General features: G+C 40.1%; 1 protein-coding gene across 4 annotated transcripts in view; it reads left to right on the top strand.

Annotated features, from left to right (window-relative positions):
- COL15A1 (collagen type XV alpha 1 chain) overlaps positions 1-19,363 on the top strand; it is a 115,303-nt gene that overhangs the window by 67,138 nt on the left and 28,802 nt on the right. For all 4 annotated transcript variants that reach the window (XM_005525231.3, XM_014254534.2, XM_014254533.2 and 1 more), the window contains 8 exons: positions 2,256-2,324; positions 4,670-4,714; positions 7,000-7,035; positions 9,669-9,731; positions 10,629-10,664; positions 10,758-10,841; positions 16,930-16,995; positions 18,320-18,355. In XM_005525231.3, coding sequence (XP_005525288.3) covers positions 2,256-2,324; positions 4,670-4,714; positions 7,000-7,035; positions 9,669-9,731; positions 10,629-10,664; positions 10,758-10,841; positions 16,930-16,995; positions 18,320-18,355 — 435 coding nt within the window. The remainder of the gene's footprint in view (positions 1-2,255; positions 2,325-4,669; positions 4,715-6,999; positions 7,036-9,668; positions 9,732-10,628; positions 10,665-10,757; positions 10,842-16,929; positions 16,996-18,319; positions 18,356-19,363) is intronic.

The raw sequence follows: 19,363 nt of genomic DNA, 5'->3' as shown, positions 1-19,363 counted from the left end.
TTGCTGTAAGGCTGTTTCTGCAAAACACTCCTGTTAGCACTTGTTAGCATCTGTGATCAGCTATGTGCAAAAACCAAATGGCATGGTGTTTGCTGGCACTTATGCTTGCCAAAAGAACAGTTTGAGCTGCAGAAGGTACCTGGTAAACCCATTAAAAACATGCAGATGTCAAAAGAGATGATGTGTTGTATCAAGCAGGCATCAAGCACTCTCTTAAAGGGAAAAACAGATTGGCACAGTGCAGTCAAGGGAAAGGGCCCAAAAACACAGTGTGGTTTACCCTAAGCAGTGAGAGTTTGATCCAACAGGCAGAAGAGAATGTGAGAGGACTTTCTGTTGGTATTTGAGACACTGATAGCTGATGGAGGAGCAGAATGGAAAGTCTGAATAACATTAAATCAACCTCAGGTGAAGTCGCACAAAAGGTCTCTCACCTTGGTCCCCCAAAAAGAAGGACCTGATTCCAGCTGTGCTTTCCTTCTGCTTCTCTTACTCTTGTGGAGCTGGCAGAAAAGGTCAGAAGAAGATGTCTCTTTTTCAGTGGAGTCAGGTCAGATGATGTTCTCCATACCTTTGGTGTTAAGCTGTCAAGATGTCATTCAATAGTAGCTGAGGGTCATCTGATTGGCATCTGATCCTTTCCCTTGCACCATCTCCCAAGAGCATCACAGCTGTGCTAAGCTGGGCCATTTCAAGTCACTAACAGGCAGAAAGCTAAGTATGCCACGAGTGTGGGTCTTCTAAACCTGGTAAGCTGACACAAGGGCTCATTGTCACTAGGAGGTGGAGATTCTGCATTGCTCCTGTTCCTTTTCTCCCATCTGCAGATATTCCTAGCACGTGCCTGCCTTTCACATGCACTAACATTCAGTATTCCATCTCTTCTTCCACAAGCAAATTTAATTTGCTAAAATTTTAGAGAACATTCATGCCCCAAAAGTAACATATTTTCTGCCATTTTAGTTATCTAAAGGAAAGTGAGGGGATTCAACACATGATGCTGATGTTGCAAATGAAGGCTGTGTGACTGGGAGCAGGGAAGTGAGACAAAGAAAGATTAAGATTTTCCCTTTTCAGAAACAGGAAACAATTAAGCCAGCACAGCTGCAACTAAGACTGCAGCTAAAAGCAAGTGAACAGTTCCCTGCTGGCATGGTTTCCAGATGTTTTGAAGCACAGTCTGACAAGTTTAGACTAGGCACAAGCCAAGGGATAGGAACGTGACAGGTGCTGGCCCTGGAACAAGTAATTATGGCAGCCTGCAATTTTATTTCTTCACTGCTTTGGAACTGGCAGCTCCTGCCTCTACTATGGATCTGGAATGTCACAGAACAATGAAAGCTGGAGGGAAGTTGCTGCTTTCTGTGTAGTTTCCTTTAAAACTACTAAAAAATCTCCAAAGGCAATAGATAGTCTGCTCTCAAGGACTCCCACTACACAGAGACTTGTTTCTGTAGTTAGCAGAGACCAATGGAAGTGGACAGTGGAGCAGATAACCTATAGTGAAAGTCTCGGTGAACTAAGCTTGCTTAGTCTGGAGAACACTTAACCTTCACCTCTGGAAGGTTCTAAGGCCTGAGTTTCCAGTGACCTAAACAACCTGATTGGAAATCAGTGTTGATGCTGCTTTTGACAGGAAATTGAGCCAGGCAGCCTCTGAGATAATTAATTCTACAATTTGCTGGTGGTACTTTTTTTTCTACTCAATTTCAGAAAGTATTTTAGGCAGGAGTTCAATATTCGACTGTGATAACTAGGAAGAACCTTTATTGGTGAAAAGTGATTGCTGCCCTTAACAAACTGTCTGCAAGTTCTCCCTGCCATAAATCAGTTCTAGTAACCCTTACTAGTCATTAGTGTTTCTGTAGCTGGGTCGTAGGTAAATGCTACGCAGAAAAATACTGCTTAAAAGTGTGCTTAAACACAGTAGATGGTGTCTCACTTCTGCTTGATGCTCTCCTGCCTGGAGTGCCGGAGCAACGGTGTCAAGTTGGCAAAGCAATAAAGACCAGAGTTTCTGTAAGGAAGAACAACATGTTTTTATCACATTTAAGCAAAGCCTATCTCCAGAACATCATCCATTTGTCTCAGAAAAAAAGTTAATGACAAAAGATTAAATTATTTGTGTTCAGTATGTTTCCAGTTTTCACAGAACTTCAGAAAACTGAGCAGTTGAAAAAAAAACCCCAACAAACCAGAAAAAAAACCCAAAAGATAAATTCTTAAATTCTGTAGCATTTTGTCTCTTCCATTAGGATATGGAAGGATCAGGTAGCATCGACCTGTTAAGTGAATCAAGAATTCCCGGATCAAGGGGGCCAAAGGTGAGTGGGTGTTTTGGGGAAGGGGAGAATAATTTGTTTTTGGGTTGTTTGGCTTGTTTTGGGTTTTTTTTTTTCCAAACAGAAGTTTCCTCCACTCTGCTTTTTGGAAACATATAGCCCCGGTCAGCTATAGATTGAGAATCACTGCACTGAAATGTATTCACTTGCCCTAAATGTCATTAAAATAATTGTACCCTCCAAAGAATCTGAATGGTATTTCTCTGATACTTCATTAGCTAATGATTTTTTTTTGATTCTGCTCTGATATATTTTTTGAGATACTAAAAGGTGAAATAAGGGTTTTCATTTTATCTAGCTCTCTATTTCTTCTTTCACCCTAATAGGTTCCTTTCTCGCATATGAAGGTGAATCACACATATGGAGATGAAACTGAAAAGTTATAGTTTGACAATGAAATGTGTGTAATATGGCATGCCACTTTTAAAGGAAAAAAAATGTTCCCAGTAGTGTGGGAGCAATGTCACAGACAAAGGCATGCTTTTTTCTCCACCACTGTGTCTCAGGAGATTTTTTGCTAGTGTGGGCCACTTAAATAATCAAGTAGGGAATAAGGGAATATAATGTATCAGTACCAACCAGACCGTTTGGATTTATTGCCATTCTTAACAATAGAAGGAGCTCCAGTGGTTTAGTCTGGCAACAAAAGGAGACAAAGACATGATCCAGTAGCTACTTAGGAGTCTCTGAGGGGCAACTGCAAGTGTGATGGAGCCCAACTGTTCCTTGTAGTGCCAGATGGTGCAGCAAGGGACAGTGGTCACAATTTGCAGATTATGATGCTCAGGCTAAACTTTAGGAGAAGGCTGTTTCCCTAGAAATTTGGTGCAGGACTGGGGCAATTCACCCAGGGAGGTGGCAGAAGGTCTGGTTTTGGAGTTACCAAGACTTTGCATGACTGACCTGGTCTGAAGCTGGTGATGGTTCTGCTTCAAGGGGGTGATTGGATTAGATGGCCTCCACAGGCCTGTACAACCCTGTGCCTGTGATTCCATGAACCATCAGACACCAACTGAACACTGGAGGCAGGAGTGACCTTGAGCTGTGCTGGTTTAAAGCACTAGTACTTGTGAGTCACTGTAGTTGTAGCTGATAGCTTAGAGAACTTTTCCCCCTCTTATGTCTTTTCCTAGGTACAAACATAGCACAGAAATACAGTTACAAAAATAAGTATTGAATCTGTTAGCTGAAGCAAGGAGGTGTCCACAACCAGGGCCAAAATTGTGCATTCTGACCTGCCTTAGTCACAGCCTTATTCTCACATTTGGTTTTGTAATAGGCCTTGTTTCCAAGTCACTCAGCTATAAATATTCAAAAAATGTCTTGTTGCAGTTGAACAAAATTTTCCTGTTACTGCTTAATTACTCTGCAAAGTTTGAGTCAGTACAGAAGGCAGATGAGAAAAAGAAAATAAGAAAAATAAGAATCTTGCTGTAATTATGAAAATGCTTTTACTAGTACTGCATTATGAGCCATTTACACCTTATCACAACTCCAGAGTACCAAGTGGTATTTAGGTGAAAAGAGAGAATCTGCTTCTAAGGGGGCAGCAACTCAAAACAGCTGCCAGAAAATAAATTACATTTATTGGTGCTGTCTTTGTATCTGTTGAGATTTCTATTAATCTTTTATCAGAAATTAGTGGTTATATTTGAAGTAGAAATATAAAATTAATTTTTCTGACAGCTCAGCTCTCATTTCCAGGGTTTCTATTTCTATCTTCCACAGATCAGTGTAAAGTTTCATTGGTGTTTTCTCATTATTTAGCATTACCATTTATTAGTGTTTTCATATTCCAGATAAAGAAAATTCAATCACTTTGTTGAATTCCTTACTCTTCTGTTCAGCTTTCTACAGTGACCAATAATGAACTGCTGTCCATTTTACCATCAAAGAGCCAGAATTGTTCTTTACAACCCTTGTCACCATATAGAGATGAGAGGAATTTGAATTTCAAAATGTTTTTCCAAACAAACTTTTTGGGAAATTGCTTTTAAACCTAGCAAGACAATGTTACCTCTAAACTGGTAGCAATATCTTAATTTCAGCCAAGAATGCAAATTCAAAAAATTGTAAGCAGTTGAAAGCAATCCATCACAACAAATGCACGTGGATAAATTTATTACTAATATTTTCTAAAAATCTATACAGTGGCAGCACTAGTTGTATTTGTAAGAAAGAGTACATTTTATTGCTCTCTGTTAATACTAGAGGTCCCCAGCACGGTTTTTGTAACATTTGTGGTTGTGAGTCAAATTTCTTTGTGAAAAAAATTTTGTTTTCAAGTGCCATGTGTATTTACCAGTAAATTCAGTATATTTTTATAGGGTTCTGCAGGAAGACCTGGACAGCGTGGACCATTAGGACCAAAGGTAAAAACACTTGAAAGATAACCTATATTGCTTTGGTGTATATTTTTTTATATTTTTTTATTTCTATATTTCCAGAATTTGCCTGAATATAACAGCTTTCATTTCTGATTCATATACTGATTAAGTTGGGACAAATTTTGTTCCCATTTACACGGGATATCTACCAGAATCTGCATTATTAGAATTTTTTCATGTCCAACAGGGACAGTGAGTAAATACTAACTGGGCTATTACATTGCATGGCATCTTTATGAAAAATTTTTTTTGACATTTGGCAATTTCTCTTTGTTGCTCATTTATATGTTACTCTGGTCTCTGAGAGGTTACATGTATGCTGTTGAAAGAGGAATCTGCATGAGGAGGCCTTCTAATCCCAGAAAGTGATAGGAAAGCATTCAGGAAGATGTTGGGGGGAAGAAGGGAAGAGCAATGTCTACATTGCCTTGGTTTTATTTGAGCTTAGAAGTGACTGAATTTTTCCATTTTGATGCTGCTACTGGTTGTGTAACCCATGGGGAAAGAAATGGAGGCATGAAAAATCACAGAAGAAAAGGGCAGATTTGTAGAATGGGTCCTTAGACAGGAAGAATTTTTTCCTATTCCTACATAAAGCTCGAGTACCACTCAGGTTAATAGTACAGCCTGACAACACCTGAAATATGAAGTTAAAGAAATCTTCATTGCCCTGGGAAATAACAGTAGCCTTGAAAGAGCAGGAAATGGAAGATGAGAAGTGGCAGTGCTCATCCTCTCCCCATGAAAGTTTCAGCTGAACTTACACCCAGAACTAATAATCACTGACTGCCATTTGCTGGCAATAACTTCATGGACCTAATTCCTAGCACAACAGCCACCAAAGGTCTGGCCAGCCCCCTCTGTCTGGAGTCTGTAAAGCTCAGCTTCTGGGGCTGAAAAAAGTCCTTCCATTGGGTACTACTCCTGTTACTGCTGGAGCACGTTCCTTAAGAGTGAAAAAATCCCAATTTGCACAGCACGTGTTGGTGAGTGATGCTGCAGTGGACTGGCAAGAATAGATGTGCTCTCACATGATGCTGCTCTGTGCACATGAGTAGGTGCCGAGTCTCCACACTGAAAATGCACTTTTTTTTAAGAACTTATTCTCTGTCCTTAGCTAGAAATTTTGTTTCTAAGAAATGCTGCTTCACAAAGATTTCAGAAATTGAGGTAGCATGATTCTTAGGATTTAGGAAATGGGCTGGAGCAATAGAGATAGTCATAAACCTATGCTGTTGCCTGACATCTTACAAAAACAGGTACACTATGGCAAAATTAATATAAAGTGGTTATAATACCCTATCATTCTCATGGGGATGAATTTTACACCCACTTTTCATGATTATAAATGACTTCACTAGGCAACAGTGGCAAAATACAACAGCCACCCACTTCCCAAAACCAAGAGCTAATGTATCACGAGGAGTTGAAGGTATAGTTCTGTTTCGTGCATCCTTCATCCTTCAAATATCCCAGACGAATACAGCTGTCAGAGAAGACCAGCTATGATCAATTTTCTCTCTTTCCTAGCAAGTAAGCACAGATCCCAATTCTGCTTTCACTTTTATTATTTTGAAAAGCTGCTTTCATAAAAAAACAGCCTACAGTATTCACACACTCTTGAATGTAAGAACTCCCAACAAGCAGTAAGCATAAACATAACATTAGAGGCAGTGTCTGATTTATTCCAGTTTATATTCTCTATCTCCAAAGAAATAAACTAAATTGGATGCTCTCTGTCTGTTACAAAATTGAGTAACCTGTCTACTTAGAGCTGAAGTCCTGCAGAATCAGTCCCAAAGGTGGAACAGTGCAGTGTTCATTATTTCACTCGTGGTTTGACGCAGTGTCTGGGTAGGTGGAGAGAGCAGCAGTGTGGGGACTGCATTAGCTGTTTTGGAGGAAGATGGTGAGTCCTTTGTGGAGGCACGAGGTCATGGCTGCAGTGGTAGATCTGGGCAATGTTACCATGAGCTGATTTCAGACATCAGAATGAGGGTTCAGGCATGTGGCTTGGTCAATGCTCAGCAAAAACAATGAGTTGTGACCACAAGCTCTTCAGATGTGGGTGGCAACTGTGTGGTTAAAATCCCAAAACCAAATCCCAAATGTATGCCCAGCATCACTCTACCAAAAATATGCCATATTTTTACTAATCCTTTTACTCCATTTGATTCCTTTGTTTTTTTTAGGAAAGTAGTGTACATGTTTAAAACCCTTGCAATTACTGCTCACTTTAATACTTAAGCTCTACTGTGTCTCTGTTTCAGGGAGAAAGAGGCAACATAGGTCCACCAGGTTCAAAGGTAGGAAGCTTATTTATTTCATTTATTCAACCTGATCTAAATCCTCAGTTGTTTCTTTCCTCTGTTTCCTTTCATCTCTTAATGCACTTCAAGGATAATGAACATTTCTTGCTCTATCAGCATATTAAAGCCCAGGATGGCTTCACAAACCCCTTTCTCTGGAGAACTGTGAGTATCAGGAGCCAGTATAACCTGGTGCTTAAGACTTCTGCTTAAAATGTGGTTAAAATCGCATCTAAAAGGTGCATGCCTTAGAAGGCACCTTGCGAGGCTCTTTACATTTGCACCAGAAAAAAAGATGAAAATCAGCAAAGCTTAGACAGAAACCTAAGTTCCACATGGCCCCTGTTCCTTCACAGGGTGGGGCGCAGCTATCACCCCACACCAGAGTGCCCCCACCCATGACACAGGTCTGTGCTACAGCGGTGGGCTCATGTCTGTGCTTATCCCTGCCTGTTCTGCTTTGGAACCCACCCCAAAATTCCTGTCTGGGACTCTGCTGCTCCTTGCTGGTCCCTGTCTGACCTGTGCGTCTCTTGCAGGCACAAGCCAGCAGAGAGCGCTGATGCGACCCATAGAATATTAAAAATAAAATAAAATAAAATAAAATAAAATAAAATAAAATAAAATAAAATAAAATAAAATAAAATAAAATAAAATAAAATAAAATAAAATAAAATAAAATAAAATAAAATAAAATAGCCTTCTCCTGTATTTAGGACAGCCCTGAAATCAAAATTTGCTCTAGGAAACAAGATAAATGCAGTTACGCTTGCTGAGTATTTACAAGAGTATTATCACAGTCTTCTAGCAGCATCTGCTTGTTTATTTTAAAAAAATACCAACAGTGTAACAGGACTCTTCCTGCCATAAATTCCATCTGCTGTACATATTTTGAGTGTTGTCATTTCACACAGATATTTGTCAGCATGATAATTAAAGCTGATGCACTGACACACAGGACAGTAGTTTAACTCTTCTTAATCAGTTTGAGACTATAGAATATTTTTTTAATATTATGCCTACAAATCCTTTCTTCTGAGGTCCTTTTTCTAGTAATTATTATTGTTTTATGTGATAGATGCATTTGAAATATATGTATATTTTAAGTAGAGTGACTACAGGGTTATTTAAAAAATAAACCATTTATCTTTTTAACCCTCAAACTAGAAAATATCTTTGTCCTCTTATACCTGAGCAATGAGCTGCATTCTTAAAATGTGGAGTTAGAAATAAGGATGTCTCTGGATACATTAGCTGCAATAAAACATCTTATCTATCCTGGATCTTTTCTCCCCATTTAAATTTTGCTAGGAAAACTAATGGGAGAAATTATTCAGTGTTTGTGATGGTAGGAAGCTGTCCTGCAACTACCAACATGCCTGAAATGACAACATTCTGTTGCAGAAATGCTGTTGGTCCAAGGTTATTTCCTCTGCCCATTTACCTTTGCTGCAGATAGATACTTATGATTTTCCATATGCAATTGAGAGACATCCCAAGTACCATTTTTACTGCTCATGCAGATACCAAAACCTCAGTAGTTGCTTTGATGCCTAAATTCCATTAGCATTCAGACACTCTTTATCCTGTCTATAAAATTGTTCATAAAATGAAGAATAGAGTACTTCAGTAATCATACTTTATTCCTGACCCACACACTTCACTGATCGCTGAAAAAAACAGAAATAGCAGTGAGAATTTTCTTTCTTAATGAAATAGGCACATTAAATCTCTTGTGGTGGTACTATCTACTGTTAAAACCCAAAAATATTTTCTTCAAGCAGAGCAAGAAGTTGGAAACAAAACAGTATTTTCCAAAAATGAAACCAAAACAAAAAAACCCCAAACAAATAAAAAAAAAACCTCAAAGAAAAAATAAAAATAAAAAGCAAAATAAAACCAAAACAAAAAACCAAACCGCATACAAAATAAAGCAAATACCCAAAAAACCCCACCAAAAACCAAGCTAACAGGAGTAATTGGTCTCTTGGATGAATCATTAGGCTGCTCTGTGTCATTTCCTTTGCTCTTTCATATGATGCAGAATAAAACCGATGCAAAACATGTAGCTCGCTGTTTATCTGGTCCTTTAAGAATTTAGGACCTTCTTTTATCCATTTTTCTCAGGGCAAACTGCATTGTCATTACTGCTTCTGTTTTTCCCGTGGAACAGAGCAGCTGTCAGATTCCAGCAGTCATATACAGGCCTGTGTTAGAATACAGCAGGGGGTGTTTTTTGCCCCACTTACTGACTCCTGTCTGCACCCAATGCCAATGTCTACATCCCTTCTCTTCCTCCAGCTTGAGAGTCACTCAACTGAAGGGTGGAAATAACTCATCAGATGTATTTTGGGGGAAAGCAATGAAATTCACCCTTTTGCTAAGCAGGGGTGGAGGCAGAGAAAAACGATTGAAGCTGCAGGGGGGAACAAAAGTCATAAGCCTGCTCTGGAGAAGGGGAAAGAGCAGAAGGAGTGGGGAGAGCAGATGACTAATGAGATAATGAGCCTCCCCCAGACCTGCCCACCAGCCCGTTCAGAACCGTATCGTGTCCCTCCCCAGTGGCAGCCTCCTGCTTGTGTGAAACTGGATGCAGTTTAGAGAGAATAATACTATGGTTTTTGTGGCAGGGGATGCCGGGCACAGATGGAAAATCAGGCTTTCCTGGCATTGCTGGGCATCCCGGAGAAGTGGTGAGTAGGGTTATCATAATCTGTGGCCACCTAACACACACACTGGATCCCAAACCTACCTCTTAAGGATCAGTAGAATCAGCGCTTGCTAGCAGAGTGCAGAGCTGGGGCTGTGTTTGTCCTGCTTAACCTGGAACAGTTACCTCTGACAAAAAACACAGGAGCAGTGTACCTTACCTGTGCCTCCCTCATCAGCCAGAAGAGATACAGGCATCTCTAGAGGCTAATTCTGATTCCTCAATACTCCTTCTGCTTTTAATTATTCAGAAATCAGCTCTGCCTTTAGTCAGAGGAAAGCCAGCAGGCTCATAGGTGAAACGTATTTCTCACACTTAAGACCCCCGAGGATTACAGCGTGCTTTGCTTGGGAAGTCCCACGGCTCATCTTCTTGCACCTTCCTCTCACTTGTGCCAGACAAAGTGTCTGCATTTCCAGCACAGGGAGTTTCTACAGAGGGGCTGATCAAGCTTAGAAATAAGCTGCCTGAAGGATAACAGTTTAGCTCCCCTGTCTTCTCCTATCTGGTCCCCTGGGAAGTCCACAGCTGATGTGGTTGATGCTGGAAAAGGACAGCACAGTCAGGGATGGCTGATTTCAGTGCAGTGAAAGAAAGGTTCACTGGATTAATTCCCAGCTAGTGAAACGTTTTGTGCCCATTTGCTCCTAGTCGTCTGTGAACTCTGTCAAAAGTTCTGGGAAATACTTTTAAATACTTTTAAACATCAAACCCTCAGAAGATCTGAGTTGAAACTAGTTGGCCCCAAGTGTGTTTTGAGAGATTGATCCTTTTGTACATGCAATTCACTGCTGTGCTTTTTATGAAGCAAGGGAGAGCACATTTCATAATTCCCCCTTTTAAATCACTCTAGGCTCATTTTTTCTTTATATCACTGCAGGGTCCAAAAGGAGAGAAGGGTGATCCAGGACCTCGGGTGAGATTGTGTGGATTTTGTTCTTTTTGAAAAACCTATGTGAAATGTGGCACCTAGTATATGGGTTTTCCACATGTAATGCTTTTGAAATAGGGTGAACCAGGACAGGATGGGAACAGTATAGTGGGACCACCTGGACCACCAGGACCACCAGGACCAGTCATAGCAATTCCTGAGGTAAGTGTGTATGTCAAGCACTGAGGTCTGTAACTCCCCTTACAGAGAAGAGGACAGAAGTGGTTAACACACTGGCCCTTCTGCTGCTCACTTTCAGGTCATGAGTCTATTCCTCAAAACAAAAGAATCTCAATATGTCTCTGTATCAAATGGATTTGTTTTGAGAAGATTAGTTTGGAAGAAAGTGGGTAAAGAGCTTACCTACAAGAATTGTGAGGTTATATTGAGTATTTCAGACAAACCCTCTAGGTGATCCTGCGGGGTTGTGAGCATCAAATAAAACTCAACAGAGAAATACAAAACTAGGGATGTTTAACAAAGCAAAGCACCTGGGGCACAGCAGTATGTGGGAGGGAGTCCTGACAGTTTCCTGACAGTTGTCCACTATACAAACCAGAGCATTGACTCTGGAAGCTACAAGGGGTAAAACAGTAGAAGACCATAAAAACTCTCCAGTATGCTTCAGATGCAGGTATATTTTCAGTTAGTTTTGCAGTGTGTACATCAGCCCTTGCAAAAACAGTAGTGTTAGCAGTAATGAAGGCTAGAGATGAGGATGAGTCCCACTTGGAGGTGACAACAAAAATCTTAGTAACCAGCTTGGTATTACATTAAGATCTGGAGGAACTGTGAGTGACTTCAGGAAACTTCACCTCTGAGAGGTGGAGGTGCCTGAAACAGACACGTCCATAGGAATGCATATAAGGGCACTAAGAAGTGCTATATAATTACAAGAGAAAATGCCCAGCTGAGAAATCTGTGTTAAAGGGAGCTTGGTGCCACTTAGGCTTCTGCTAGCAATAGCAAATATAGCATTAATTTGCATCCCATAAGGCACATCACCTGTCCCGGCAGAAGTGGTTTTTCTCTTTACTGAATTTCCTGGGAATCCATGCAGAATACTAGGATCTTGGGTCCTGAGTCTTGGATGAGCAGAATTATAGATTCACAGAAATGTTGGCTGTGTGAAGATCTTGTTCAAAGTCCTGCTCATAGTGGGACTGTCAGCAGCTCTACACTTTATCACAATTCTGTTGGAGTTTCTGGGGAACTGCTCAATAGCTGTGATAGAAATGCTGATGTAAAATTCATGTTCTTTCTCACAGCCCTGCCACAGTGCCACTGTGGGACCTTAACTCTTATCAGTGACTAAACAGCTCTGTTTGCAGTTGAAACAAACCTCAATGTGTTGCTCCATAGCTCATTAATACTTGAAAAAAACACCGTAAGAGCATTAGAGGGAGGACAGTACATACAAAGAACTTAAAAAGATTATTTAAGCTGACATAAACTAATGACACTTGTTTGCTGGAGGCTGCATGGCTCCCTATATGCACTAGTCACAGTCCACACATCTGTCAAACATGTACCTATGTCTGAAGAAACCTAAAGTGAATCCTCTCAATCCTCCAGACCCCCTACATGAACTACTTTTACCATGTACTACAGAAACGTATAGAGCCTGGTACAATCTGTATTGCATTAGGCGTATTACAAATCCATACAGAAACCCATTTCCTTCTCTAAGTACTTTTGGATTTTAGAAGCAAGCTCTTTTTAAAAGTTGGGAGCATTTATGGCTTTTACATACATACATTTTTTTTACATACATTTGTACTACATTTGTAGTATGGGTGTTCTGGGGAGGTACAGCAAGAGCCGTCACATCCTCTGTGTTGTTAATCAGAAGATTTCTCAGAGGAGTTGGTGTACTGGATTTTAATACAGTTAATTAAACATGTGTGGAAGTATTTGTATATATTTGTATGTATGACATTGAATTCTTCCTATCTCACAAGCGTTTGTGTAAGAACGGGACATTTGTTTGCAGTAAGTTTGCTGAGATAGACATTAAATTATCCAAGTGCGTTTTGTTGACTCAGTCTCCCATCTTTCATAGTAAGCTTCAAATACGGAAAAGAACTATTGCAAGCAGACCTATCAATTCAGCTGGAATTGCAGAACTAAAATAAATAGCACTGCCAGCTGTTGTAATGTGGATATTGGCTTGATGTTGGTAGAGATCGGTGATCTGAGTGAACCACAGGGCACTTGGAGAGATTACTCTCCAGGTCAGGGTCATTAATTTAACCATTGTGTAGCCAAAAGAAGTACTTCTTGGGCTACAGAAATCCAATGGACTGATCCATCAGATTTGGAAGGAAGTTTTCCCAAGAAGGGCTGCATGACTACAACTAAGCTGGCTTTATGGTGTTTGACAAAAATAAAAGCAAATAAAGAGTCATTGCAGTTTCAGCACTGTTGAAATATTTAGAGCTGACATGGACAGCTGTGATAGCATATTGATTGAGCAGCACTGAAAAGTGGATTTTGGTGTCCTTCTCATTTCACCTGGTCCCTGCGTGAATGGAGGGGATTTGGTTCCTTCGAGAACCACTTCTCATACCATGAAAATACATGTTAGGGTAAAACTGAGGTCTGCAGTTGAACCTATCCATTTCCAGGCTTCTGCAGTTCCCCCCAACAGTGTGGGTCTCAGAGGCTTCCTGTCCTTTCTGCCTCCTCTGTTGCCTCCTGTGATTGATCAGGAAGCCTGCTCTGACCCATCATGTTTTGAAAAAAACAGTGTCCCTCTGTTTGCTGCTGTTTGGTATTCCAAAACACTAAAATCAATATTTCTCATCCTATATTGGCTACTTCACTCTTTCGGAGCGCAGTCGCTGATACTCAGTGCATTTTCATGAATGGAATCATGACAATCAGGAAACCATATTTGTTGCTTTAATTTTATCACACAAATTTATCTTGGTATTGTACAGAAGTAATTTTGAATAGAGAAATGTTATTTGATTTAAATTTCAAACTTTTAAACCTTTATCTTTGGCTGCCACTACTCACCCATAGTTCAGGTACAAGAAACAAAAGTCACAAAGAAAGATTAATGCTGAGGGTGAAAAGCGGATATCAAGATTTTGTTCACTCAGTTCTTTCTATAATTCTAACAAGGCCATATTCATGCCTTTTGGATTCAAAGCTGAAGGGTTACTTAGAAACCAACCCTTAAAATCATCCTAAAACATAACAGTGAAGAAAATATGGAAAACAATGTTGTCCTCACTATTGAAGTCAGCACTTTCTGAACTAGTTCAATGAGTCAATTGTTTTTATTTAAGCTGTTTGCACACCCAAACCCCAAGATAAACTATATACCTGGAGAAGGTTGTGAAGAAAGCTATCTTTTCCTCTAATCATCACTCTTCTACCTTTTGTTTTCAAATCTTCTTCAGCATTATGTACAGTTTTCTGACTTCCAACCACAATTTCCATTTGCAGATCAACTGTATGCGTAAAATATACAATGTGCCTGATCTCAAACTCAGCAAAGCCTTTGGGATTCTTTTCACAGACTTCAATATAGTTTGGATTGAGCCCAAAAACCATGAATACTGAGTAATTCCACAATGAAAAGACCATGTAAACCCAGAGCTCCTGGATTTCTGCCACCAGATAAAGCAGAACAATTGCAACAGCAGGACTCCTTTATTATTGTCATTAAAGTAGCAGCCCATGTCCTGTTCCTTTTCTGGGCTGTGTAGAACTGGAAATAGAGTGGAACCAAGGGCATCATACTACCCCTGAAGAGTGCAGCAGAGTTCATGCAGCCTGGGAGATGGAGTGCTGCCTGTAGGATCTGAACTCTATTTTTACTTGACGATTTTTTCAGTGGTTTTTGTAGAACATGAGGACAGGGAGCAGAAAGAAGCACCCAGTAAAAGCAGCAAGCTTCAGCTGTATGAATTATTCAACATGACATCAAAGTACAGAAAGGTGACCATATGATATGACATATCATGTCATATCAGATGACAGGACAGGACAGGACAGGACAGGACAGGATAGGATAGGATAGGATAGGATAGGATAGGATAGGATAGGATAGGATAGGATAGGATAGGATAGGATAGGATAGGATAGGATAGGATAGGATAGGATAGGATAGGATAGGATAGGATAGGATAGGATAGGATAGGATAGGATAGGATAGGATAGGATAGGATAGGATAGGATAGGATAGGATAGGATAGGATAGGATAGGATAGGATAGGATAGGATAGGATAGGATAGGAAGTGATCTCTGGAGGGCATATGGTCAAATCTCCTATTCAAAGTAGAGTAGTTTCAAACTCAGTTCCTGGGTACTGTATTCATAACAAACGTTGGAAAATATTGTGATCTGGTAGTGTTGATCTGCACGTGGTTGCAGGTAGAAAAAGAGGCATTCAAATCTCACAAAACCTCAGTGAAAATGTGTTTATTCATGTGCTAAGTAGATTCCTGTCACCTGAAGGCACACCCTGTCCTGGCCTTGTGAAATTCAGATTTTCGTTACATCGAATGGGAATATGATGCTTCACACCAAGCCTTATACTGAAATGGAGGCATGGCTTGCCTGCTAAACAAACAGACCATTTCAAGCTTCCAAGGAGAATCAGGATGTACTTCTGAATCCAAAACAAGGCTAAAGTGTGAAATGGGACAATTGGAATGAAAGAAATGAAACAAAAACTGACTAAGGATATATTCTCACCTGAAATGTTCACATGGAGCAAGCATTACATATTGTCTGTCTTGAGCTGTCCTGTAAGACCATGTGATACAATATTGGGAGCACCTATTTAAGCCAGAAAGTTAGCTACCTGAAACCAAAATGAAAGCCTAATTGTAACATCAGGATAAGAATCTGATGGGGAGCAGCCAACATGGATTTACTAATGGCAGTTTGTTCCTGATCAAAATCACTGCTTCTCTGTGGACAAGGGATGCACACTGAATTTGTAGACCCTGACTTTAGCAAAGCTTCTGATTCAGTCTTCCATAGCCTTGCTGTCACCAAACTGATGAGCTATGAAGTGCATAAGAAAATGAGAAAATAGGTGTAAAATCAGCTCTTCTGATAGACTCAGGGGGTTGTGATTGGCATTCACAAGACTGCTTCTGGAGTACTTTGTCCAGCTGTGAGATCCCCAGGACAAGAAAGATATTAACATAATGGATTGAGCGGCATCCAGGGCTGCCAAGATGTTCAGGGGGCCAGAGCACTGAGAGAACTGGGTCTGATCAGCCTGGCAAAAAGCAGGCTAAGGAGAGTCTTTGTTTCTGTCTACAACTATATAACAAGAGGATACAGAGAACATGGGAGCAGTCTCTTCCTGCAGGTGCATGGAAAAATTATAAGATGCAACAGGCCCAAGTTGGAAAAAGGGAAATTCCAATTAAATATAAGTAATTTTTTTTTTACTCTGACAATGATCAAATACTCTAACTGATTACCCAAAACAATAATGGCATCTCCATCCTTAGAGGTGTTCAAGAACTACCTGGACAAGTGCCTGAGTGATCTGATCCATTCAGACCTGCACTGAGGAGCTCCAAAGGTCCCTGTCCACCTCCATTATTATGACTCTGTAATCAAATTATGCAGAAATGCCTGGGCTAATGGGGAGCTCACCAATTCCAGGACAGGAAGCAGTGTAACAGCAGTGCAGTTACACTGTGCCCTTCAGGTATCTTGAGACCCAGAGCTGGGTAGCACAGGAGGTGCTCCACATCACTGTTCCAAGCAAGTTTCAGGCACAGCAGCATGATCAGTCCTAGTCTTGACTTAGGAATCGCAGTGTGGCTCTGCATGGTGTGATGCAGACATGTCCAGAATAGAATTAAAACTTCAGCTCTGCAACAGAGGATGAGTGTGCTCAGACTGATTCACCATCTTAGAATGCCAATGACATACTGGAGCATAAAACCTCCATTTGATCTTTATCTTGACGATGAGAAATGGCTTCAGGCTGCAAAATTTTGTGTCATACCTTTCAAATTAAAAATGTGAGTCAGTTAATTAAATTTCTGAAAGCATTCTGAGATCTTTACAGAATAAATGTAAAAGAAATTCTAGGTTTTGTTATTCCAGATGTATAAAGAAAATTAGAAGTAGAGAGCCTTTTCTGTGACCTTATTTATGTTGGGGGGGGTTTTCATAGTTATAAGGAGATAAATTTACATTTCTAAAAATATGTGTGTGCCTTAGATAAACTATTTGAAATAACCTGTTTCTAAATCCCTTTTTTAGTTACTTCTCAATGACACAGATGGAATTTTTAATTTTACCGAAATTAAAGGACTGCTTGGGCCTCCAGTGAGTATATGCTGCTTTATTAAATCTTCAGATTTGCTCTATTTTCAACTTCTCCTTTTGAGTACCAGCTAGAGATGAGTTTCCAAGCTATGGAGTCTATTCAAACTTCCCCAAAAGTTTACAACATGTTGCAATTTGCAAAATCTTAACCACCACAAACTAAGCAACTTACTTTACAGTTAGTTTCATTTGTGAATTCTTGTTTGTGTATTTCATTTTATCCCTTTTCTTTTTGGTGAGCACAGTGATCTCCCTCGCATTCAATTCCTGATGAAACAAGGAAAGTCAGAATGTTCATAGCCAATAGCAGAATTTCACTCTACATAGCTTAAGTTTGCAAAAACTTTGTATCTTATTATTACAGCTGTCCCAAAACAAATATTTACTGAATCTGTCATTGAACTGGGAAGGAGGGCATTAGCTCCAGCAGCAGCTTGTAACCTTTTTCTGCTAGTCTAGCATGGCTCTTTCCCACTTGTTACACCATAGGACAATTTCATGTTATTGTGGCTGCATCCAGCCATGCTTGTGGTAAAACAGTTTTCTCGGAAGAGTACTTTCATGTATTTCCCAAAGACCTGCTTCTCCTAATCCCTGGACATAATAGAATGCCCAGATAGAATGTGTCCCCTTGTGTGAGCTCTGCCACAGGTAATTCAAACTTTTGTTTTGTGATAAATGTTAGAGTCACATTCCCACAAAAGAAAAGCAGGTCCTGTAGCTTGAGGAGCAGTTGCAGTGAGAAAGATTTGAACCTCAGCCACAAAGCTCTAACCCTAGTCAGGAAAGAGGTGCAGTCTCATAGTGGGTAGGGAAATAGACATCCTGCTGATCTAAACCAGAATTAAAGTGTCTCTCTGGAGTTACAACATCAGGCCAATCTTAAATGTGTCCAGTACAAATCCCAACCTGTGATTCTATTCACAGCCTATTACATTTGTAATAGGCCTATTATGTCTGTTTTCTATACAAAGACATCCAGGACTAGAATGGGAAAGGTAAGCGGCTACTGTGGCTACTGTGGTATCTGGAAAAGATTCAGAGGAGGCTGAATAATGGTTACATGCCTTTGATATGTTGAAAATGTCACCCTTTTTCAGTCTTTTCTGGATCTCTGTCTCACCAGTTTTTGAAAGTAAATGATAAATTAGAAGCATAGGGCATTGTGGAGGCTTCACACCTTTACCATCAACTGAATGAAGTTCTTAATTCAGCAGCAGATGAGCTGACGTTCACAAATCACACAATACATGAAAAATGCATACTGTGTTTCGGGAGTCTGTAATATGTGTTTGTAAGGGTGTGAGTTTTTTTAATTTTGCAGGGGCCAGATGGCAAGCCAGGTCTACCAGGATTTCCTGTAAGTATTAATTGCCTAGGATTTAAAAGTACTTCCTAGGATTTTTAAATATTTTTCAATATAGTTTAATATTTATTAATATGTATATTGTACACAATTTGAATAAAGTCTAATAAATTTTCATATAGGACACTGCAAGTTTTAGGAAGTTACCAACCAAGTTAGAAATTTATTCTGTCGGAAGCAAAGTATACTCTGTTTATCTCAGTCTCAGTTCTGTAGTTTAAATCGGGGTGTAAGTAATGGAAAATTGCTACCTAAGGAAAGACCAATGCCATATAGGAGAAATAAATTAAACAAATGGACTTCTAAAAGTTATCTGCATGTGTGTATATGTGTGATGGTTTGGTTAACTGTGTTATTCCTCAGGCTTTTTTTCACCACTACAGAATACAAGAAAGCCCTATAAGATGTACCCTTTTTATTTTATCCTTTAGGAAATATTTATGATCTGTTTATAATAACATGCCAAGGCTACCATGTAAGCATTTCACAACCATATCAATAGGTGCCTTTTGCTATGTTACCTACTTGTTGTGCTCAGACTGCCATATAAACATATATAAACAACTTCATTAACAACTTAGACACAGGACTTGGAGGGATACCGAGTTTGCAGATGATACAAAATTGGGAGGAGCTGTTAACTCCCTCCAAGGCAGAAAGAGTCTGCAGATATCGACATAAATCAGAGGGCTGAAGGATGACGTTCAACAAGGGAAAGTGCCAGATTCTGCACCTGGAATGGAGCCACCCTGGTTGTGCTTGTAGAACAAGGAATGAGATGCTGGAGAGCAGTGCCAGGGAAAGAGACCTGGAGGTGCTGGTTGGTGGCAAGTTGCATATGAGTCAGCAGTACCCTGGCAGCCAGGAAGGCCAGGTGTGTCCTGTGGGGCATCAGGTACAGCACTGCCAGCTGGACATGGATGGGGATTGTCCTTCTCTGCTCTGCACTGGGTCAGCTTCACCTCAAGTCCTGTGTGCAGCTTTGGTGACTGCAACATAAGA

Source organism: Pseudopodoces humilis, chromosome 1, assembly GCF_049639895.1.
Source record: "Pseudopodoces humilis isolate 2021_Gansu_Grassland_sample_001 chromosome 1, ASM4963989v1, whole genome shotgun sequence".
Classification (NCBI taxonomy): Eukaryota; Metazoa; Chordata; class Aves; order Passeriformes; family Paridae; genus Pseudopodoces; species Pseudopodoces humilis.
The sequence above is the reverse complement of the archived record's forward strand: the minus strand, read 5'-3'. Positions and strand labels throughout refer to the sequence as shown.